Source organism: Dipodomys spectabilis, unplaced genomic scaffold, assembly GCF_019054845.1.
Source record: "Dipodomys spectabilis isolate Male_0828 unplaced genomic scaffold, ASM1905484v1 ptg000752l, whole genome shotgun sequence".
In the NCBI taxonomy this organism is placed as follows: Eukaryota; Metazoa; Chordata; class Mammalia; order Rodentia; family Heteromyidae; genus Dipodomys; species Dipodomys spectabilis.
This window is the reverse complement of record NW_024871429.1, coordinates 87,607-111,190: the sequence shown is the minus strand read 5'-3', so window position 1 is coordinate 111,190 and position 23,584 is coordinate 87,607. Positions and strand designations below refer to the sequence as shown.

At 51.5% G+C, this 23,584-nt stretch overlaps 2 protein-coding genes across 3 annotated transcripts in view; both read left to right on the top strand.

Annotated features, from left to right (window-relative positions):
- The first annotated feature begins 184 nt into the window (after positions 1-184).
- Rad51ap1 (RAD51 associated protein 1) lies at positions 185-12,152 on the top strand. Of its 2 annotated transcripts, none has more exons than XM_042672649.1 (9): positions 185-243; positions 1,951-2,000; positions 3,073-3,214; positions 5,152-5,261; positions 5,832-5,918; positions 6,698-6,856; positions 7,993-8,154; positions 9,547-9,696; positions 11,599-12,152. In XM_042672649.1, the coding sequence occupies exons 1-9, from the start codon at positions 227-229 to the stop codon at positions 11,733-11,735; spliced, it is 1,014 nt and encodes a 337-aa protein (XP_042528583.1). In that variant the 5' UTR covers positions 185-226; the 3' UTR covers positions 11,736-12,152. The 2 variants fall into 2 exon arrangements, with proteins under 2 accessions (XP_042528583.1, XP_042528584.1); XM_042672650.1 differs by having other exon boundaries at positions 196-229.
- Positions 12,153-13,246: 1,094 nt separating this feature from the next.
- Positions 13,247-23,584, top strand: part of Dyrk4 (dual specificity tyrosine phosphorylation regulated kinase 4) — a 29,867-nt gene continuing 19,529 nt past the window's right edge. Inside the window, exons 1-2 of the mRNA XM_042672647.1 lie at positions 13,247-13,284; positions 16,973-17,066. Of these exons, the coding sequence (XP_042528581.1) occupies positions 13,247-13,284; positions 16,973-17,066 (132 nt within the window). The remainder of the gene's footprint in view (positions 13,285-16,972; positions 17,067-23,584) is intronic.

Below are 23,584 nucleotides of genomic sequence, written 5' to 3'. Positions count from 1 at the left end.
ACCGGATGTGGAAGGGCGGGACGAAGGCGGGGGTGGGCGGGGAGAGCCTGCGCCGACTCGTTCTCAGGGCGCATGCGCCCGGCGCGGGCTGGTGCTGATTGGACGACGCGTGGCCCCGGGGGCGGGGACAGCGGCGTCCGCTTTTGGCGGGAGCCGAAACGGCCGCCCGCGGGCTGCAGGGCCCGGGAGGCGGCGGCGGCGGCGGCGGCGCGTGTCCGCGGGCACCATGGTGCGGCCCGTGCGGTGAGGCCTCGCGACGTCCCGCCGGGGTGGGCGGCGGCCGTGCGGGGCGGCGTGTGGGCGACCCCGACGCGGGACGGGGGCGGGGGTGCAGCGCCGCGGGGCGGGGGCCGGGGGAGGGGGGGAGGGGGAGGGCTGGGGGAGGGGAGTGGGGAGTGGGGGGAGGGGGAGGGCTGGGGGAGGGGAGGGGGGAAGGGGATGACGGGAGAGGGGTGGGCTGGGGGAAGGGAGGGGGGAGTGGGGGGAGGGGAGGGCTGGGGAGGGGGGAGTGGGGGAGGGGAGGGCTGGGGAAGGGAGGGGGAAGGGGGGAGGGGAGGGCTGGGGGAGGGGAGGGGGGAGTGGGGGGAGGGGTGGGAGGGGGGAGGGGGGGGAGGAGTGGGCTGGGGGAAGGGAGGGGGCAGTGGGGGGAGGGGAGGGCTGGGGAGGGGAGGGGGAGGAGAGGGGGGAGTGGGGGGAGGGGAGGGGGAAGGGGGGAGTGGGGGGAGGGGGGAGGGGAGGGAGAAAGGGGAGGGGAGGGGATAACAGGTGAGGGGTGGGGCTGGGGGAGGGGAGTGGGGGTGAGGGGAGGGGTGAGGGTGGTAAGGGGAGGGGAGGGGAAGGGATGATGGGTGAGGGGTGGGGCTGGGGGAGGGGAAGGGGGAGGGTAGAGGAGGGGGGAGGGTAGAGGAGGGGGGAGGGTAGAGGAGGGGAGCGGGGTAAGGGGAGGTGAAGGGTGAGGGGGCCATGTGGGGGATAACAGGAGTAAGGGGGTGGAGTAAGGGGAGGGGAAGTGGGGGATGACAGGGGTGAGGGGGTGGAGGAGGGGAGCTGGGGTAAGGGGAGGGGAGGGGGTGAGGTGGGGGATGACAGAGGTGAGGGGTGGGGGTAGAAGAGGGGAGTGGGGGGTAAGGGGAGGTGAAGGGTGAGGTGGCCAAGGTGGAGGATGGGGGGTGATGGGTGTGGTAGAGGTTGGGGTTAGGTAGGGGGTGAGGTTAGATGCAGTGGTGGTGGTTGTGGGGGTCCCCAGCGAGAGCAGCCAGGAGCTCAGAATTCCCCCCCCCATCCTAGCTCCCCCTCCTCTACCTCTCCTTCTTGCATTTACTCCTGTTCTAGTGAAAACCCTGTCTGGGGTTGACCTTTGAGGTGCCTGCAAGACTTTCAGGGGTGGGAAAAAAGTCATTTACCATCTTACTCTCCATTCTGTTAGAAATAAAACTGTTTGCAGTTGCCAGGCACTGGTTGCTCACACCTATTATTCTAGCTACTCAGGAGGCTGAGATCTGAGGATCTCAGTTTGAAGCCAGCCCGGGCAGGAACATCTGTGAAACTCCTATCTCCAATGAACCACCAGAAAACTGGAAGTAGTGCTGTGGTTCAAGTGGTAGAGCACTCACCTTGAGCTGAAGAGCTGAGGGACAGCGCCCAGGCCCAGAGTTCAGGCCCCATGACGGACAAAAAAAACAAAAAATAGCCAATAGCTACAAGTCTATAAATTGTAACTTATTAATTAGCGAGCTTTTCTTTCCTTTGAGAGTTACCTGGATTCATAGTTTTCTGTATTGGAAAAAGTATAATTTAGTTTTCTAGTTACTGCCAAGTCCCTGCTGTAAATTCAGGTCATCTTTTTGACTTAAATACTTTCAGGAGACTCCAAATGTGTTTTGCTTTATTCATGATGACTATAAGAAATTGACATTTCTGTTTAATGAAAAATCTCTCTCTTGGCCATAGAAATAAGAAACCTGTCAATTACTCACAGATGGAGGACTCTGACAGTGATGGTAAGTAGAGATTTGTTTTTGTGGCAATGGTACTGAGATTTGAACTCAGGGCCCCATGCTTGCTAGGCAAAAGCTTTTTTTCCGCCTAAAGGATTTGGAAATTTTGGAATTTGGAAATCTATTTCCTCAGAATTTATCTGACAGATAAAAGTTCAGGTATCAAACAAATTCCCTAACTCCTTGTAGACCTGTGAAAAATTAGACCTTGAAGACAGTTAGATCTAAGCTATGTTATACTATTTGTTACTTGTCTTGGCCATTAAAAGAACTTGGATCAAAAAGTCTTAGAATCAGCTGGGCACTGGTGGCTAACACCCACCATCCTAGCTACTCAGGAGGCTGAGATCTGAGGATCAAGGTTTGAAGCCAGCTTTGGCAGGAAAGCCCATGAGACTTTTTGTCTCCTGTTAACACACACAAAACCTGGAAGTTGAGTTGTAGCTCAAATGGTAGAGTGCCAGCCATGAGCACAAAAAGCCCAGAAACAGTGTCCAGGCACTGAGTTCAAGCCCCAGGCCCAGCGTGTACACACACACACACACACACACACACACACACACACACACACACACACACACACACTCTGAGAAGCATCATATTAGGATTATTCTTCCCTGTATCTGAATTCAGTCCAGGGCCTCACACATAGCTAGGCAAATAATCTGCCACTGAGATATTCCCCTTAGTCCAGAAACAGGTTTTTTACTTCTCCTTTTGCTGGTTAGTTGGAGATGGAGTCTCACGGGCTTTTCTGCCCAGGCTGGCTCTGCTTCCACTCTCAGACGCCAGTCCCTTGAGTAGCTAGGATTACAGGTGTGAGCTACCTACTGGCACCTGGCTGTGTTTGTAGTTTTTAGGGAGCTCGTCTTTGATGCATTGGTATTTTAAAAGTAAAGATCAGCAAAGAGGAGCTGAAATGGATGAGTGAAAACAAAGACAAACCATGCCAATAATGGCGGTTAAACCAGAATTGACACAACTTGCTAACCTGTGAAACTCAAAACACACTAATAAATTGCAGCTGCCAAAGAAGTCATTCTCTTTCTCTTGCTTTTAACTTGCACATCAATAGATGATTTTATGCCGACTTCTGTACCATTAAACAAGAAATCCCAAGCAAGATTAAAGGAGCCCACACAAGAGAGCCCGAAAACTAAGTTGAAGAATCTCCAGAAAGAAAGCATCCCACTGCAAGAGAAAACCCCTAAGAAAAGGTGAGAGGTAAGATGCGCAAACAAATGGCTATTGATGTGTTCTCTGAGGACACTCTTACAAGCTGCTGGTTGACCTTAGAACGTGAACAGAGTCCTGCTCTCATCTAGAAGAACAGGGTGAAGAACAGGGATACAATGTAAAACTGACCCAGAAAAGACATCCACAAACTTAAGAGCAAATCTCCATTTAAATAAAGACTTATTGCTCCTGCCTTTGCAGTCTCAGACTTTACGAAACTGCTGGGATAAAAATTCCACTTGCAGTCTGGCACCAGTGGCTCATGCCTGTAATCCTGGCCACTCAGCAGAGTGAGATCTGGAGGTTGAGGTTCAAAGCCAGCCTGGGCAGGAATGTCTGTGAGACTTTTCTCTCCAGTGAGCCATGAAAAAGCTGGAAGTAGAACTGTGGCTCAGAAACAGTGCCCAGGCCCTGAGTTCGAGTCCCAGTATTAGTTCCCAAAAATAAAATGATGTTTAAAATTTGTTTTAGCCTAAGACAGTCTCAGGCTGCTGTCTTCCTGTCTTTGGACTCTAGTGTAGCCTGGGTCACAGCCGTGCACCGATGCACCTGGCTTTTTGTTGAGATGATGGTCTCACTAATATTTTGACCAAGCTAGCTTTGAGCCACTATCTTCTATTCACCTCCAGAATAGCTGAGATTACAGGTATGAGCCTCAGCCCTCGGCCCTAAATTTGAAAACCTAGACTGGAAGGTAGAGATGGAAAATGAATGTAGGAGCTGCCCTGCCTGCTAGCGTGTGTCAGGGAGATGAAGAAAGCCATGTTGGTGGAAGAAGCTGGGTTTGAACCCGGGCTGTCTTAGCTGGAGCAGGTGCTGATGGGAAAGAGATGGCTTGTGGGGAGCAGGCGGTGCCCTCAGATGGGCTTTTGTTCTGAGGATCATGTGTGTTACATCAGCAAGCATCCGTTAACAGTGCTGACCGCTGTTTAAACACGTGTGGTAGGCAGCTCTGAAGAGTGAGCAGAAGACACACCCATGTTCTCTGCTGTGTATTCACCAGGGCCAGGTCCCGGAAACAGCCCAGACACCCCACCACAGAGGCGTGGATCCAGAAACCACAATGGACCATTAGAGTAATAAGATGTCATTTGTAGGGAAGTGGAGAGACCCAGAACAAATCATGCTAAGTGAGGTTAGCCAGGCTCAGAGACACAAATGGGGCCATGTTCTTTCTCCTGTGCAGGAGATAGATGTAAAATACACCAGGACATGGGGCTGGGAAGGTGGCTCAGTGGTACAATGCCTGCCTCGCATGCATAAGGCCCTGGGTTCAATTCCTGAGCATCACAGAAACAGAAAAAGCCAGAAGTGGCGCTGTGGCTCAAGTGGTAGAGCACTAGCCTTGAACTGAAGAGCTGAGGGACAGCGCCCAGGCCCAGAGTTCAAGCCCCACTACTGACCAAAAAATGTGTGTGTGTGTGTGTGCGTGCACGTGCGTGTGTATACCAGGACGTGATAAGTGATATAGGACTCTAGGTATTCCCACGGAGAACACTCTTAAGAGGGGAACACAAAGGCACCATGCCCGTGTGCCTCTGATCATATGTTTATCCAGATGAACTCCAGGGAATGGAAGCAAAGTTTTTTTCCTTTGTAGCTGTTTTTGTTTCCTTTTTGTCTTGTTTGTTCATTTATCTGTCCTTGGGGGGACACAGAAATGGAGGGACAAAGGATGAACAAATGTAGCCGTGGTCCTCACTGGACACGAGGTGGAGAATGACCTCTACAACTTGTGGGTGGGGGCGGGAGGGAAAAACCGAGAGAGAGCCAGGGAAGGGGGGACAGGGTCCACAAAGAAAGGCGATCATTGCCTGACTTATGTCACGCTCTGTCATCTTTATCATCTCAATAGCCTGCTGTTCCCTGACACTGGTCCCTGGGAAGTCTCATCGTGTGCGGGGCTTGTGTTTTGTAGGGTGCCTTTGGATGACAAGATCTTCCAGAGAGGCCTGGAAGCTGCTCTAGCATTGTCAGCGAAGCAACTTCCAACAGTCAACGGTGATGTGCCGGCATCCAGAGGCCAAAGTAACTCTGCTTTCTGTGCATTGGTCGCTGTGTCTGTGGTTGTTTGTTTGGAAGGGCCCTCACAGTTTGGGACTCCGGAGAGAGCCGAGTTGAGCGGTGCATTTGGGTAGAATTCCTTACTCCGCCATCTTGGTGTCATACAACACCCATCTCTGTTCACCACCCATAATAAGCGGAGTATGTGCCCTGGGAGCCTGGCCTGATCAGATGCCCTGCACAGCCCTGTCAACCCATCTGGCTCTCTGGTCCCGAGCAGCTGTGCATTTGCCCTCACAGACTTAACAGTTCATACTTAGTGACTGTTTTCAGGAGTTCAGAGATTGTTAAGCTATATCCGTGGGAGATCAGCAGTTCATCTCCCGTCTCTGTGTTAAAGGTGAGCTCATTGAGTCTTCCAAGCCTGCATCTGCACTGCAAGCAGGTTTGATTTCGGGCCCAAAGTCCTAATAAATCTCACCTTTCCAGGTACCATCTCTGTTAGTTGGGGTGCAGAATCCTTTCTGGGGGACGCAGCCTGAGTCTGCTTAATTAGAGTGTGTCTGAGTTTTCTTCCTTATCCCTCATATTTAGGTGTTGGAAAACATGGCGGCAGTGAAGCAGACACGATGCGTGAGTCTCCCATCGGCTCTGGTTGCCGCGTAGCCTCTGACGCTTCAGGTAAGTTTCTCATCTTCTAATAGCTTCTCGTTCACAGTGCTGTCCTAGTCACTTTTGTTTAGATTTTTGATTACAGAGCTAGAGCCAGCCAAAGTCTTCCACTCTGCCCAGCCTCCCTATCCTTCAGCCTCCCCCTCCCTTTCAATGTTTAGTCTTGTCAGTCTGACTGCACACCTACTTCTTTCCCTGCTGGAGGGACCTCTAGACTATGACCCTTGACTCTCTGGTCTGTGTCACCTGACCACTAAAATAAGGGATGGCATCTGGGCACTGGTGGCTTCTGCCTGTCATCCTAGCTACTCAGGAGGCTGAGATCTGAGGATCAGGGTTCACACTCAGTCCAAGTAGGGAAGTCCATGAGACTCTGCTCTCCAATGAACCACCAGAAAACCAGCAATGGCGCTGTGGCTCAAGTGGTAGAGCATTAGCCTTAAGCAAAAAAACAAACCAAAACAGCGCTGAGGCCCTGAGTTCAAGGCCCATGACCGACAGAAAAAGAAACAACAACAACAAAAAAGGATAGCATCCTCCTAGTTCCATCTTGAAATTTCTTGGGGGGAAAAACTGTCCCTTGGGGTTCTGGACTTATCCTTAAAACTATTGCCAGGGGGCTGGGGTGGCGGGGTGCGGGGTAGGCTGTGAAGGCCCTGCTGGACTGGGGGGTACGTTAGGAGCAGGGAGGGGGGACTCTGGAAGGGAGAAGCAGCAGAGCCATAGAGCCTTCTTGAAATCTTAGCTGTTACAAAGCGCTTTCTCTTGCTGTTGGGCGCGCTGTGAAGACCTGGACAGGACCATGGGGGAAGGTGATGGCCATGCACCCGGCGTCCGAGGGAAGAGAAAAGCGGCGTGTGCAGCTGCGGCTCAGCAGAGGAAGGTTCTCGAGGAAGACAGCAGCGGCGACAGCCCCGAGGCCTCCTCCGGCTCAGACGGCCCCGCTGGTGAGTCAGATCTGCTGCGGGACTAACGCCCCCCCAGAATTCCATCCTGCTGGGGTGGGGGGGGGGCATCTACAGGAAGAACTTGGCACCTAGTGCTGGCCGGCCTCTTCCGTCCTGCAGCTACTTCCGGGCAGCCTCACTGAGCTGATAGACGGCCTCCAGGTGACTCCACTGTTTTTGCCTTTCCATCGATCCAGAGGCCATTTTAGCCCCTTAGTTTGTCTAAATGCTGGGCATGGCCCAAAGGTTTCCTCCCAGAGCCCAGCATCTACACAGAGCTCTGCCCCAGGACTACAGCTGTCGGGGAGCAGCCCGTACCATGCAGACCAGAGCATGGCGGGGCAGGTGTCTCCTGGGAGTCGGATCTGGGGTTGTCAGTGCACTGCTGGGAGATGGCTCCTCTCTCCTCCGTCAGGTCATGTGACTAAGGATCATGTGACATTGGGTTAGCACACAGGTCATCCTCTTGAAAGACACCTGATGATTCTTCTCTGACGTCTCAGTAAAAATGGTAAAATTCCAAGTAAGGATCACTGAAGGGAAATTCTAGCACTACATATGTATCTCTGTATATGTATCTAGCTAGCTAGCTAGTTACATACATACCTGTATATCCCATACTTAGCATATGTGTATAGATATTTAGCCTGTAGCAGCCTTGTGAGGTAGGCCTTATGGTTACAATCATTTTCTTTTCTTTTTGTTTGTGCTGGTACTGGAGCTTGAACTCAGAACCTTGTGCTCTCACTTGGAACTTTTTGCTCAAGGTTGGCCCTGTAGCCCATGAGCCACACGACTACTTTCGGCTTTTTTCATGGGAGAGTCTCAGAGTCTCACAGACTTCCCTGCCCAGGCTGGCTTCAAACTGTGATCCTCAGATCTCAACCTCTTGAGTAGTTAGGATGACTGATAGGAGCCACCAGCACCTGGTAGTTACCTCCATTTTCTAGATGGGGAAATCGAGGCACTGTGAGGCCAACAGCATGGAAGTGGAAAGCCAGGATTCAAAGCCAGACACCCTCCATTCACACTGTGGGGTAAAGAGCTGTGGGCAGAGTTGGTGGCTGGGAAGGAGCCCAGGGAACGGAAGTCCCGCCCTTTAGAACAAAGACAGCCCACGTGGCCTTTCATTTCAGGAGAAGAGGGCGAGGATTCTGATTTCAGTGAGAGCAAAGACACCGACGAAGACTTCACTGTGACCAAAAGTAAAGTCAAGGCGATGAAAATGAAAGAAATGAAGGTAGAACCCCCACCAGAGAAGAAAGAGAAGAAAACAAAACCCAAATGCAGTACGTGGGGTAAGCTTGCAAATCGCTTCCATTGTGAGTGAAATGCCTTCTGTGTGATTGCTGCGCTGGCTTGGTCTCCCCCTTGTCCTTTCCAACATCTGGCTGCATAGGACGAAAGGGTGCCCGTGGACAGTCAGCACACCTGTATTTCACCAGGAGAGGGTGGAGTCTCTGACAGGCAGATACGTGATGGTTCAAAGCCGCAGGTCTGCTAATAAGAGGCTGAAGGGCGGACCCACGTTTGTCCAGTCCGAGAGTTTGCTCACTCTCCTGATCCACTTTTTCTCTGGACAGTTAAGCAGAGAAACTTGAAAGTTCTTGCCTTGCTTCTTGACCTGATCTCTGAGTGGAGAACTCTTCTGTAATATGTCTAAGACAGTTCCAGAAGAAATCCAAGTAAAAAAAGTCTTTTTTTGTGCTGGTCCTGGGGCTTGATCTCAGGGCCTTGGTGCTGTCCCTGAGCTTTTTTACTCGGAGCTGGTGCTCTTATCACTTGAGCCACAGCCCCACTTCTGGCTTTTTGGTGGTTCATGGGAGATCAGAGTCTCACAGACTTTCCTGTCCAGGCTGACTTTGAACCGCGATCCTCAGATCTCAGCATCCTGAGTAGCTGGGAGGACAGGCGGGAGCCACTTTTGCCCAGATTTCTTAGCTCTTTGGATTCCAGAGTAAGCATGAGCTGAAAGTGGGCTTCTATTCTACCTCTCTTTTTCCCCCTCACTCCAAGAAAAGAACCCGAACTGCTCCCCTTCTCCCGTTCATTCTCTGAGACCTGTGTCATCGGCAGCTCGTCTGTGACAGGACCTGGCCGTGTCCGAGTGAACACCTCTGCCGTCCTATTTCTGAAGCAGATCTCCCAAGGCATCTGCCCTTGCTGGCATGGTGACTTTGGAGACAAAGTTCTGCTGTGCTGCCCAGCCTGGCCTCAGACTCCTGATCCTCCTCGGCCCAGCCCTCACTTCTGCGAAAACTTAGCCCAAGGCCTCAGATCCCTTTCTGAGTGTTTGCATCCCACCTGTGTGGCTCTGAGGGCTTGGACCCTGCTTCCGCGTCCCTTCTAGATGGGGCCAGACCTCCCCACTTCCTTCCCTGTTGTATCGTGGTTTCTGATCTCTCCATTTCTGTAGCTGTCAGTAGGGGGCAGGGTTGTGGTAAGGAGGTTGCGTGGCATATAAATATTTCTAAAAGACAGCACACCTAGCTGGGGGTGGTGGCACCTCCTCTGTAATCCCAGTGCTGGGGAGGCTGGCACAGGAGGATCGTGAGTGGAGGCCAGCCTGGGCTACGTGAGTAGCTGGCATTCTAGTTGTGAGCCACCGGCACTGATTGAACTTTTATAGTTTTTGTTCATTTGAACTTTCATCTTCCTATCTGACACACTTTTCTACCTTTCCACATAAGGGACTTCAATGGCCTCATCTCCAGCTGCTGTCAAATTGGAATCGCAGCCCTCGCCCAGCAAGGTTGCGCTTTCTTCCAAGGCTCCTAGAACACCAGCACAAAGACGCAGCCCTGCAGCCGAAAGGAGGAGACCCACGTGGGTCCCCCCAGGTAGGGGCCCCCGTAGCCGCTCCAGCTTGCCCCGCGTGCGCCCACGGCAGTCCTAGGAGTGCTGGGCCCCATATGCCGGGTCAGCACGTGTTGTGGGAGACTCGTGTTCTCCGTTACTCACCCTGGGCTCGTTTGCCAGCCATGGTGTGGATGGTGCAGATCATTGGATTTTTGTTTTATTTATTAATTTTTATTTATTTTTTTGGTGGTGGGGCTTGAACTGGGGGCCCGAACGCTGCCCCTGAGCAATTTTGCTCAAGGCCAGTGCTCTACAACTTTGAGCCACAGAACTTCCAGTTTTCTGGTGGTTCATTGGAGGTAAGAATCTCACGGACTTTTCCCACCCAGGTGGGCTTTGAACCGTGATGCTCAGATCTCAGCCTCCTGAGTAGCTGGGAGGGCAGGTGTGAGCCACCAGCGCCTAGCTCCTCTTTTCTTTTTAGTTCCTTACGCATCCTGTTGATTGGGTTTGCTTAATCTGTGTGCCTTCCCGTCTGATACGTCTTCCTTCACATCCTCTCTTCCTGAGCCCTTCATGAAGCTTCCTGAAGTTCACATCTTTAGCCTTTTTCTGATTGGCCTCCACCTTGAGTGATCGCTAGGGATTGGCACTGGGTAGCGACTGTTCATCCAACTTGTCTGTATTCACAGACATCAACTGTTGAGTCCTTTCTGATTTCAGAGTCCTCGGGCCTTTTGATGAGGACATAAAAGGCTTTAGAGAAGCGGAAGGGGATGGTTAGTGACTGACATCAGTGCACCATACATAGCACAGCAATCTGATCCTTAGTTCATTCCTTGTGAGCATAGCAGCTCTTCCGTGGAGGAAAGAGAAATGATCGTGATTTGATGAAGACGCCTCAGGCTCATCAGCTGACACACCGAACAGAAGCCCCTTGGTACAACACATACAGGTTTTAAAAACCGAAACGACACAATCACTGTGGAAGTCAGAGAGATGGAAGGGCCCTGCAGGGGTGCTGGCCGGCTGGTGTCAGAATGCATGTGCATGTGGTGTTTACAGCCTTCCCATATGGCGAGGGTTGGGGGGAGGTGTAGGGCTGATGTCCCTGGGGGCCCAGACCCTGGGACAGACAGTGGGACAGCGTGGGCCCGTGGTAGACTGGGCCTTTTGCCTCTTAAAGTCAAGGAGCTGAGTTTCTCCAGTCCGTGGACCGCCCTGGCTTGGAGCCAGCAGGGTGTCTAATTTTGGCATTTTGTACTTTGGTTTTTAGATTAAGGATGCTCAGCCTGTGATCTGCTCTCTTGCTTCCTCTCTCTCTTTTCGTGTGGTGGTAGTAGGGCTTGAACTCAGGGCTTGAGCACTGCTCCTTAGCTTGCTCTTTTTCTCTTTTTTTTTGTCATGGGGTTGGAACTCTGGGCCTGGGCGCTGTCCCTGAGTTCTTCTGCTCAAGGCTAGTGCTCTACCACTTTGAACCACAGCACCACTTCCGATTTTCTGGAAGTTAATTGGAGATAAGAGTCTCCTGCACTTTCCTGACTGGACTGGCTTTGAACTTTGATCCTTGGATCTCAGCCTTCTCAGTAGCTAGGATTACAGATGCGAACCACTGGTGCCTGGCTTCCCCGAGCTTTTTCACTCAAGGCTTGTGCTCTACTATTCGAGCCACAGCTCCACTTCTGGCTTTTTGCTGGTTAATTGAGATAAGATCCTCCCGGACTTTCCTGCCCAGGCTGCCTTTGAACTGCGATCCTCCGACCTCAGCCTCCTGAGCTGCTAGGATGGCATGAGCCACCAGGGCCCGGCATTGGTCTCCAGTCTCCAGTCCTTGTCTTTTCTTCTGCTCTTGCTTAGCGTTTGGTGAATTCTGGGAAGCAGAGCCATGCTTCGGCTACTCCTGCTTTTCTGTTGTTAGCAATTCATGGTGTGCTCTCTTTCAGCCCCGTCTGGAAACAGCAGCAGCCGGGAGACTGGAGGCTCTGCTCCACCCCCTAGTCACAGTCTCCGCCTCGGCCTGTCCCGATTGGCCCGCGTGAAGCCTCTGCACCCCAGCGCCGCCAGCAGCCACCCGTGGTAGCAGCCAAACGGCTGCCCGCAGTTCTTGAATGTACTTGCATTTGGTGCGTGTTTATAGTTGAAGATGGATGGTAGCCAGGAATCCCGCCATGCCTCGAAAACAGTGTCCCCTGTGAGTCTGTGAGTGGCACCTGTTTTCTCCACCAGGAGGAGGTTTTCTTAGGCGAAGCGCTCAGCAGGGCCTTCCCAGTCTGCGCGGTTCATCTCCAGGAGCTATTCCTGACATCAGTAGGGTTGCTCCAAAGCTCCCCTACCCGTTTTCCCTCAAGGGTCTTTTGTACTTGAGCCAAATCTTCCCCTAGGGAGAATTCCGAATGCTGAAAATGACATCGAAATGTCTAGAGCACGCAGAATGGAGAGGGCCCGTTTTAGGAACTCTTCACTGTCAAAACCGTGAATAAACATGGGAAAGTTCCGAGACGGTCTTCTTCAATAGCATCGCACCCACGTGTCCTAGTGTACGGGTCACAGCCATGTGAGAGTGTGAGGAGGAGTCCTGGCTCGTGGCCAGCCCAGGCCTTGGGACCTGCCTTGCCCTGTCCCCGCTGGCCCGAGCCGTTCTTTGAAGAGGTGGGGGCCCTGGTGTGGCCGGAGACGCGACTCCAGGAGGCTTAGATCAGAATTGGTCGCGACTCAGAATACCAAGGCGTCCTTTATATTTATGATGAGAATTTTAACTTCCACCTGTGTGTGTGTGTGTGTGTGTGTGTGTCTGTCTGTCTGTCTGTCTGTCTGTATGCGTGCTGGTACTGGGGCTTGCACTCAAGACCTGGCTTTTTCACTCACCACTTGAGCCACGCCTCCTCTTCTGGCTTTTTGCTCTACCATCTGAGCCGCAGTTTCACTTTGGCTTTTTAGTTTGAATTTTAATTTTATGGCAAAGATGGTGTACAGAGGGATTACAGTTACATAAGTGAAGTCACGTGTGTATTTCTTGCCAAACCTCCTCCCTCATTTTCTCCCACTTTCCTTCCCCACCCCCAGCTCCCCCTCCTCCATGTTGTTTTGTTTCTGTTTTTTTTTTTCTTGGTGGTTGATTAGATATGAGTCTTTTAGACTTTTTCTGCCAGGGCTGGCTTTGAACCACGATCCTTCGATCTCAACCTCCTGAGAATCTAGGATTCCAGCCACCAGCCACCAGCTTCCTGAAACACACTCTCAAGTTTCGTTCTTCTCCCCTAATGCCTCACTCCCACATTGCTTTTCCCCCCGAGTTGGGGTTGGTTTCCCACCGCTCCCTCCACTGGTCACTCAGGGACAAGAAAGAGAGCGGGAGGAGGAAAGGCCCCGAGCGGGAGGAGGAAAGGCCCCGGGTGTTTTTAGGCTGATGGGAAGGGTGGTTGGGACTGAAGCAGGGCCTCAGAGCACTCATCTCTGGAGTCACAAAAAGGGTGAGATGTGTTACCACAGCAACGGAAGGAGGAGGGTGTGGCCCCGCCCTCCCCAGGCAGGTGGCTCACCCTCCCTCTCTCCCGGAGCAGCTGTAGCAGCCCAGTAGTCTGCGCCAGCCTGATGCAGCTCCTCACTCCTCCCACCCCTACTGGGACAAAGTAAGGGTCTCCCAGGCACCAGGGATTGGTGGGGAGCGGGGAGGGTGTGCGTGTGTGTGCGTGCGTGTGTGTGTGTGTGTGTGTGCGTGCGTGCGCGTGCGCCAGCCCCAGCCGTGCCCCAGCCTTTCTAAGGGAAAACAAGTGCAGAAAGAGCTGATTTCCAGCATGGCCCCAGGAGAGAAGGAGGGGTGTGAATGCACGGGGGAGAGAGAGCTTGTTCCTGTGTGTGCGTGCGCACATGCGCGCATGCGCGTGCATCTGGGCCACACATACCTTCTGTTCGGTGGCTAGCGCATCTCCCCCAATCCCAGCCACGCATGGGCGCAGGAGATGAAGGGTTACAGCGAACTCTGTCCCCGAACCCAGGACTCCAGCCCTGACGTGGCAGTTCCTCCCTTCCCCCATCTTCCTCCCAGTGCTGTGAGCCCGTGTGCGTCCTCCTTTGCATGGATGAGCATCCGACCCCCAGGAAGTGTGTTCCCACGACCCCCGTGACCCCAGAGCACGGGAGGAAGGGCCGAGACCCACCACTGGAATCCTGCCTTCCTCACCAGGCGCTATTTGCTCCCATTCTAGGGGACTTCTCAGTATTAGACTTATTACTGTTATTTTTTTCCTCGCAAAAGTGATGAACAGCTCAAGCTTCTGAGAGTGTTTCAAGTCTAGTGAGTTTGTGGCATTCACAGTGGTTGAGACCCGTAGCCAGTCTATCCAGGCTTAAGAGATCTTGCGTCCCTCCCCCCCCCCCCCCCCCCCCCACTGGCATGGTTTAAACAAACCTCCTACGTGACTTTGCTGTGCAGTCTCCAGGCTATTTTGAGTGGGAACACTTGAGCTGTGGACATTCAGGTGCGAAGCCCTGGCTTGTGACACAAGAGTCACCTGCTGTCGAAGGAGGTGACGGAAGGTCTAGATGCTCTAGGGAATCGTGAAGCGTGGATTATCTCTCACCGGCTTTGGGGTTTAAGCCTCTGTCTCAGTCCTCACTCAGACAGCAGAAGAAACCTGAAGAGTCTCTAGCAAGATGCCAGCCACCCCCCGGCCTTTGCCCTCTCCAACTCCGTAGTGTTGTCTATAATCTGGCTAAAATGCAAGGCTGACCAAACTTGCAAGGGACCCAGGACAGGAGTTGGGATTTTCCGCTGAATCCTCCGTGTGGGGGTTGAAACCAGCAAGTGTGAATCCGGGCTGCAAAATACAAACACCACGCCCCCCCGCCCCCCTGCCCATGGCCACCAAGGGACGTAATGATACCACTGACTGACTGGCATGTGACCAGAACACAGCTAGACTAGAAAACTAAGAGACCACTTTAAGAGAAAGACACACCCACAATCGTGTGCACACGCATACACACAACAGAGATGAAGGAAACAAACTGCATGCTTCCACGGGCAAAGTACTGTGGGAGAAGAAGACGCCCCGAAGAATGTTGGGAGAAAACCCCAAGGAATGCTGGGAGAAGATCTGGTGCAGAAGAGGGAAACAAACCCAGATCTTGAATGCTCAAGAATTCTTGAGATGAAAGGAGAGCGGATTAGTTCTTTGTACTTTGCAGACAAGAACAAGGATGTGTGAAGGACATTTTGCTCAATCTTAATTCTCCTCATTGATATTTGCCAAGTACCTGTGAGCTGGATTGCTTGAAAAATGGTCCATGCTGCTGGGAGAACTATTCCAGCCACAGACTGACTGCCATCAGGAGAAACAACAGGAAAGATTGTTGCTCTGAGTGGGAAAATGGGTGAGATGGTGTCTAAAGCCTCTTCCAGGTCTTGAAAATCCACAAGTTGCGTGACTCATGCCTATAATCCCAGCTACCCAGGAGGCTGAGATCTGAGGATCGCGGCTCACAGGGGAAGGAAAGTCCCTAAGACCGTTATCTCCAATGAGCCACCAGAAAACCGGAGGTGGAGCTGTGGCTCAGCGTGGTAGTGGAAAAAAGCTCAGGAACAGTGCTGAGACCCTGAATTCAAGCCGCAGGACAAACAGCAGACAGACAGACATACACGAAAACAAGAACATCTAATAACATAAAAATAAAAGTATAATCATGCTCCATTGAAAGACCAAACCTATAAATCTCAGGCAAAAGCGAAGAGGTGCATATCTTATTTCATAAGATAGTAAAGTTTCCTAAGTCTTGAGACATAGTTACGTAGATCCTAGAGGATTTTTAGGACAACATACAAGAAAAGAGGTTCTTGATGTCTTTTCGTAATTAAAACATTGGATAGATGTGACTTGCACGTAGAAATTTCTTTAGGAAGAGGGGTGGGGGAGAAATAAGGGGGTAAGGTTGATTCAGTGGACATTGTATTCACATGTAAAAGTGTCACCGTGGATCCCCTTATACGACTAGTGTGTGTGTGGATGAAATTTGTGTAAGAAACTCACGGAAAGAATGTTGAATGCTACAAGAAAGAATACCAAGTCACCTATAGAGATGCACCTCTAGATGATGTAGGTGTAGCTCTGAATATAACTGCTAACTAGCTGACTGGGCCCAGCAAAGCTGGCCTTCCCAATGGAAGGAGAAATGAAATCACAAGGAAATCATATTCATCAAACCAGCACTGCAGATGAAATCTGGGAAAATTCCTTCACACAGAAACGGAAAATAAACACAACTTGGAAAATACCATGAAAGTAAAGTCAGGAGTGTGTTAGGAAAGAGAGAAGTTGGAATTGAAAGCGTGGCTCAGTTGACAGAGCACTCGCTGATGAGCAGAAGTGTCAGGTACCGAGTTTGAGTCCCAGTCTCAGACCTACAAGAAAAAAGTAAAGAAGGGAGAATTTAGGAAAGGCTCAAACAATCATAACACTTGAATGGCAAAGTTATTCTCCAATCAAGACGACAGTGAATAGGATTGGAGAAAAAAAAGTTTTTAAAAACTTAAGGATTTATTGACTACACAAAACATATCTCGCCGACAAATCAGAGGTAAACTTCAAATGAAAGGCTGGAGAAAGGTTTTTCTAAGCAAAGGAAGCCAAAAGATGGAGACAGGAGCAAATCAGTGAAAATACTAAAAACGTAACAAGTAGATTTCCAGAAATGTATTTCCCTGTCTAGGCACCAAAGTGCATATACAATAAATACTATGTAAGCCATGTGCCAGTGGCTCATGCCTGTCATCCTGGCTACCCAGGAGGCTGAGATCTGAGGATCATGGTTCAAAGCCAGCCCGGGCAGCAAGGTCTGTGAGACTCGTATCTCCAAGGAACCACCAGAAAGCCAGAAGTGGAGCTATGGTTCAAAGTGGTAGAGAGCCAGGCTTGAGCAAACAAAGCTCAGGGACAGTGCCCAGGCTCCGAGTTCAAGCCCCACAATTGATAAAAAGTAAATGCTATGCAATGCAGAGGTGCTGGCCCCAGTGTGTGTGTAGGGGGTGGGGGGCGGGGTGGGGAGAGTGTCCCTTTGAGAAGAGGGACCCATCCATAGACAGGAAGCTATGTGGGTTGCCCCGGGTCCCCCATTTACAGGGGACCGTCGTGTGGCTGAATGTGTGGCTGGGTGTCTTTCCCCGCCCCGCTCCTTCCTGTCTCTCCCCCTACTGCCTGGAAAACAAGAGGAGAAGTCGAAACTCCGCTCAACTTTCCTCCAAATCCTCCATCCATGAGGACTGTGGGCGGTTTACCTGTATTTCTCTCCTACTGCTGACTACACGCTCTGCCTCTTTTGCAGGACTCAAATGGATGCTAGAAAGCCAAAGAAATGCAGTGTGACTTCCTTCCCAATTTTGAAAACAAGCAAGAAACAAAATTTCACTTCGATGAAGGTAAGGAGTTTTGAATTTCAACTGGAGGAATAGAGCTGTCTGTCTGTCTATCTATTTATAAGCTAGCTCTGTCCATTGATCTATATCTTATCTGTCCATCCATCCATCCATCTCCATCCATCAATCTATATCTATCCATCCATCTATCCACCCACCTCTATCCATCCATTTCTATCTGTCTGTCATCTGTCTGTATATCCACCCGTCCTTGTGTCTGTCTTCTGTATCATGTGTCTGTCTGTCATGTCATCTTTAGGTAGTTGTGCAAGGGTTTCCATTCAACGTGCCAGTTTGTGACAACATGTCGCCTTATCCTTTGTCCTTCCAAATCTCTCCACCCATCCACCCCTCAAGTTCCCTTCCATTTTCCACCTATCTGCAGCCAATATTATCCCTGCATTGGAAGACGGTTTTTAATCCTTGCAAACAAAACACCCATTTTGTTTTGTACAAACTGCTTTTTTTGTTTTTCGTCCGTCGTGGGGCCTGAACTCTGGGCCTGGGCGCTGTCCCTCAGCTCTTCAGCTCAAGGCTAGCGCTCTACCCCTTGAGCCACAGCGCCACTTCTGGCTTTTACTGCTTCTGTGGTGCTGAGGAATCGAACCCAGGGCCTCAGGCATGCGAGGTGAGCGCTCTACCACGGAGCCACCTTCCCAGCCCCAAACTGCTTTTTTTAATGACTAAATCAAGCACTACCCACAATGCACAAGTACACACAGACAGACTTGAATGACAAGCCACAAGTGTCATTTAGAATGGGTAGCCTGACGCAGGCTGGCACACTGCGCCACATGGTGTTAAGTTGGGTAGGAATCTGGGGCAGCCCCACCCCCCACCCCAGGGGCCGGCACTTACTTCTTCCCCTTCTCTCCTAGGGCCCTACTGTCCCTTCTGACATCTACATGGTAAGTTCTAGTTCTTTCCTTTACATTCTCATTGATGCTCTAATTCCCCCCCCCTTTGGTACTGGTATTAAGGCTTGAACTCAGGGCCTCGGTGCTGCCCCTTCTTAGCTTTTCCCACTCATGGTTCGGTGCTCTACCACTTGAGCCACAACTCTACTTCCAGCTGTTTTTGCTGGTTCATTGGCGATAAGAGTCTCTCGGACTTTGCTGCCCCTGCTAGCTTTGAACCGTGATCCTCAGATCTCAGCCTGCTGAGTCGCTGGGATGACAGGTGTGAGCTACGGTTCCCAGCGTGGTGTTGTTGTTTTTGGTCCGGTCCTGGGGCCTGAACTCTGGGCCTGGGCGCTGTCCCTCAGCTCTTCAGCTCAAGGCCAGCGCTCTACCACTTGAGCCACAGCACCACTTCCGGCTTTTTTCTTTATGTGGTGCTGAGGAATCGAACCCAGGGCCTCGAGCATGCAAGGCAAGCGCTCTACCACTGAGCCACCTTCCCAGCCCCTGTAGTTGTTTTTAAGAAATGGTTTTTATGATTGCATATATTAGAGGGATATTTAAGGAATACATGTGAGCCACAAAGCAGCACACAGTGGACATTTATCTCTGCAGGTATGTGCGTGTACCCAACACAAGGGTTAAGAAGTCCCCAAGTGTCCCTCCCTCCTCACTATGTCCTCAGATGCATCCTTGTCCCTCCGGCCCCACCCCCATCGTAAACCATCTCTTGAACTTCGCATCTATTATTCCCATTGGTTTTTCTCTCTGTTTCCAAATCTTGTAACACGTGTGTCTGCCAACCGTGTATGGCCTTTCATTTTCATAGACAAGAAAACATACCGTTAAGCATTCTTGGTGTTTAGGCTCAGCACCAAACCAGCGTCCCAAGACTGAATTCAGCCTTCTCCTCTCTCCCGGCCAGGCCGGCCTCTAGTCTCAGATTATTGTCCGTGCTCCGAGTCTCCGATAGCATGGATGCACGTGCTGGTGGCTCACGCCTGCTACTGAGATCTGGAGGATCACGGTTTGAAGCCAGCCAGGAAGGAAAGTCCATGAGACTCTTATCTCCAGTCAACTACTCAGAAAAAGCCAGAAGTGGCGCTGTGGCTCAATGATAGAGCACTGACCTTGAGCGGAAAAAGCTCAGGTATAGCACCCATGCCCTGAGTTCAAGCCCCAGGACTGGCACAAGAAAAAAAAAACACAGTGCAGGTCTGCCGGTACAAATGTATAGGCAATTCCGAACTTATTCTGGGTGTCAGACTATATGAATGTGGAATTGCACGAGACAGTGCCAATTCGTACCTGTGTGTCTCGTCACCAGCCACGTGACAATTTGTTGTTCCCACTTCTTTGCAATTATTACCGATTTTGGGGGAATCATTTTCCGTTGTTATTTTCACTTGGATTTTGGTTGATGGTCATGACTGAGTTTAAACTTCCTTTGATGTATTTATTGGTCATTTGTGTTTCTTAGTGTGTGTGTGTGTGTGTGTGTGTGTGCATGCATCTGTGTGTGCTGGTCCTGGGACTTGAACTCAGGGCTTAGGTACCGTCCCCAAGCTTTTGTCCTCAAGACTGGAGCTCTACCACTTGAGCCACAGCTCCACTCTGGCTTTTGGTGGTTCCTTGGAGAGCTGAGCCTCATGGACTTTCCTTGACTGGACTTGCTTTGAAGCCTCCATCCTCAGATCTCCTGAGTAGCTGGGATTACAGGCGTGAGCTACAAGGTCGCAGCTCATTTATGTTTCTTTAAATTGACTGCTCCTGTTTTTATTGTTCAAATGTTCTTCTATGAGGCTGTCTCGCTGATTGGTAGGTTATTTTCTATATTTTGTCTCCTGATCCTTTGCCAGTTTTATGCGCATCAAATACCCTTCTCTTGGTCTTGCTGCTTGTCTGATTAGTGTTTGTGTGTGTGTGTGTGGGGGGGGGGGGGTTCTAGTGCTTGAACTCAGGGCCAGGGTGCTATCTCTTAGCCTTTTCACTTAAGGCTGGCTGGTGCTTTTCCACTTGAACCACAGCTCCATTTCTACCTTTTTGGTGGAGATTAGATTCCCATGGACTCTCCTGCGAGGGCTGGCTTTGAACCATGATTCTCAGATCTAATCCTCCGGAGTAGCTAGGATTACAGGTGTGAGCCACTGGTGCCCGGCTTATAGTTACTTTTCTAGAGCAGCTTTAGAAAAATGGAACAGAAAATTTGGGTTTTCTTGTGCTTCATACAATACCTTACATTAGTGTACAATTGTTACAATTGACGAGCTCAAACTAATGCACTATTATGAACTAAAGTACATAGCTCACATTTGTGGTTATCATTTTGTACATTCTTTGTTGTTGTTGTTGTGGCTGGTCCTGGGCCTTGAACTCAGGGCCTGGGTGCTGTCTCTAAGCTCCTTTTGCTCAAGGCTAGTTAGTGCTCTACCACTTGAGCTACAGCACCATTTCTGGCTTTTTCTGTGATTAATTGGGCTTAAGAGTCTCACTTACCTTTTTGCCTATGTTGGCTTCAAACCTGATCTCAGCCTGCTGAGTAGCTAGGATGACAGGCGTGAGCCGCCAGTGTCCAGCCTGGCTGTGTTACACGTACTTTGGTCTTCCTGCATCCCCTCCTCCCTCCTCCTCCTCACCTCCCTCCTCCCCCGCCCCCAGGACTGGGATTTGAACTCAGAGCGTGACCCTCACTTGGACTGCTTGCTGGCGGCTGGTACTCTACCACTCCAGCCATGCCTCTAGCCTAGGCTTTTTGCCGGTCAGTTGGAGGTGGAGTCTCACAGACTCTTCTGCCCAAGTTGTCTTGAAACCATGACCCTCGGGATCCCAACCTCTAGAGTAGCTAGCTGAGCCCACGAGACCCCGGTGCCTGCACGTGGCTGGGATTATAGCTTTGCACTACCCTGCTACACGTCTTCCCAAGAAGTAGACATTGGGTGCTGCCCCAGAGCACGAGGCCGTGCCTCAGTGACCAGTGTTGTTGCTCGAGGATGCTGAGTGTGAACCGGGAGGAGGGACTTCCGGCCGAAGACACAATGAGCAGAGGCCGGAACTAACCCTAACCCAACGTGCAGATCGAGCCCCGGCCGGCACTGCTCGTGCTCGGACTTCACCTCGCTTTCTCCGTCTGTGAGATGAGCTCGCCAGCCTCGGGGTCCCCGGGGTCACTGCTGGCATGGGGATCTTCCAGGCTGCATGAAATGGGGTCTCCCCGTCCCACCCCAGAAACACGCCCTAAGTGAATTCTAAAACACGGCCAGCTTCTTCTTGCCCTCCTCCCAAGAGGCTGGGGCCACCTTCATTCCACTAATGGGTCTCCAGGGCCCAGCCTGGGGTCTCCAGGGCTTTCTGGATGTGAAGGGCGGCGATATGGCTACAAGCAGCAGTATGGGGTGGGGAATCTATTATTTTATTCTTTTTGCTGGTTGTGGGACTTGAACTCAGGACCGGGGTGCTGTCCCCTGAGCTCTTTGGTTCAAGGCTAGCGCGCTACCACTTTGAGCCACAGCCCACTTCCAATTGGATAATTGGAGATAAGAGATCAGAGTGTCACGGACTTCCCTGCCCGGGCTGGCTTCGACCCCCAATCCTCCGATCTCAGCCTCCTGGGTAGCTGGGATGACAGGCGGGACCCACAGGGATCTTGATCTGCCTCCAGCTCTTGTCTTCCTGGCTTGTGTTTGGTAATGAGTCCCTGAAGGCTTTTCTTTCTTCTGTTCACACCCCCTGACTACTGACCACATTTGTTTTGTTCTCTTGGTTGTCTGGTCTCTGGAGGGGGAGGAAGTTGGGAAGGGCCGTCTGTCCATCCAGCCACATTTGGGCATTGGGGTTTCTCTTCTCTAATTATTTTTGGATGAGGAGGAGGACCAGGCCGGGAGGAGCTAGTTGGGAAGTTGGGAGAACAGCAGGCGGGTAAGTATGACATCATGAAGTGGGTCAATCACAGAGGCGTCTTTTTTATTTTTTTGTCGGTTGTGGGGTTTGAACTCTGGGCCTGGGCGCTGTCCCTGAGCTCTTCAGCTCAAGGCAGGCACTCTACCACTTGAGCCACAGCGCCACTTCTGGTTTCCTGATGGTTCCTTGGAGATCAGAGTCTCATGGACTTTCCTGCCCAGGCTGGCTTTGAACCGCGATCCTCAGATCTCAGCCTCCTGAGTAGCTGGGATGGCAGGCGTGAGCACCAGTGCCCGGCTAGAGGTGTCTTTGTGGAAGGCCAGGTGCTCACGGCACAGGGCAGCAGGGCGGCCTCGCCCTGGGATCCTCGGTGCATTCTTTCACTCCCAGACTTCACAGACAAGGACAGCGGGTGTGTGTATGGGGAGAGGGGGCTGTCTCTCTGATCCGGGTGATAAGGTAGATGGGACCCTGAATCTCAGGATTGTGTTCTAGTCCTAAATGGGACCAGGTACACGGCTCTGTAGCTCATCAAGTGAGCAGGCAGGATGTAAATGTCTTTGAACCCCCTGCCCCCCCCCCCCCCCCGCCCCCAAGTAAACTTTACAGAAGGTTTTGTGTGTGTCTGTACCGGCCCTGGGATTGAACTCAGGATGTTGTCCCTGAGGTTTTTCATTCTAAGCCTGGTACTCGATCACTTAAGCCACAGCGCCACTTCTGGTTTTCTAGTGGTTTATTGGAGATAAGAGTCTCACGGACTTTCCTGCCCGGGCTGGCTCTGAACTGCGATCCTCAGATCTCAGCCTCCTGAGTAGCTAGGATGACAGGCGTGAGCCGCTGGCTACTGATTCTGAAGTTTGTTTTTTTTTTTGGTCAGTCGTGGGGCCTGAACTCTGGGCCTGGGCGCTGTCCCTCAGCTCTTCAGCTCAAGGCTAGCGCTCTACCACTTGAGCCACAGCGCCACTTCCGGCTTTCTTTTTGCTTATGTGGTGCTGAGGAATCAAACCCAGGGCCTCAGGTATGCAAGGCAAGCGCTCTACCACTGAGCCACCTTCCCAGCCCTGACTCTGAAGTTTTAAAATTGCCTTAGCTTTTCGTTTGACAGCAGTTAGCTGGCTTGTACAAAGGCATGAAATAGATTGGGCTTTTTTAAAAAAAAAAAACCACTTTTGCTAAAAAAAAAAAAAGAAGAAAATATGAAAAGTCAAGTTCCATGTACTGTAAGAATTGGCCAGCCAGAGACAGGAGAGAGGTGGAGGTGGGGAATCGGGTCTGGCCTGGAGACCTGAGGCTTTTGATCAGCACACGGGTAGTGTCCAGCCCCTGTGGGGTGCACCCCTGGTGGCAGCAAGCATGGGTGGAGGCATCAGGATTCCCAGATGTAGGCTCCAGCCTGGAAGGGTCTTGTAATCCTAGCCTCTACGTCTCCATCCTCTACGGCTGCCCCAGCCCAGGTCTCCCTCTCCTTCTAGCTTGATCTTGTCCGTTCTGCCTCCCAGTTCTTCTCATTGTCTCCCCCACCCCGTCGCACTGGACCCTGGAAGCTGACCCATTGGAATAGCTTTTGTTTGTAAATGACAGGATACCTTTTTCTTCTTTGATGATCAAAGTGTAGTATGTGTCATATTGATACTGAGAATCTGCAGCCCGGGTCCTTGGCCTGGAGGAATGAGTGCCCCAACACCAGGGGAGAAGTAAAAATGGCACAGATTCATTGAAGGAAAA

Bases quoted from the DNA above. Each gene is read 5' to 3' on its own strand.
- Rad51ap1 (XM_042672649.1), top strand. The intron at 6,857-7,992 runs GTGAGTCAGATC...CTTTCATTTCAG, and splicing joins CGGCTCAGACGGCCCCGCTG to GAGAAGAGGGCGAGGATTCT. The intron at 9,697-11,598 runs GTAGGGGCCCCC...GCTCTCTTTCAG, and splicing joins ACCCACGTGGGTCCCCCCAG to CCCCGTCTGGAAACAGCAGC.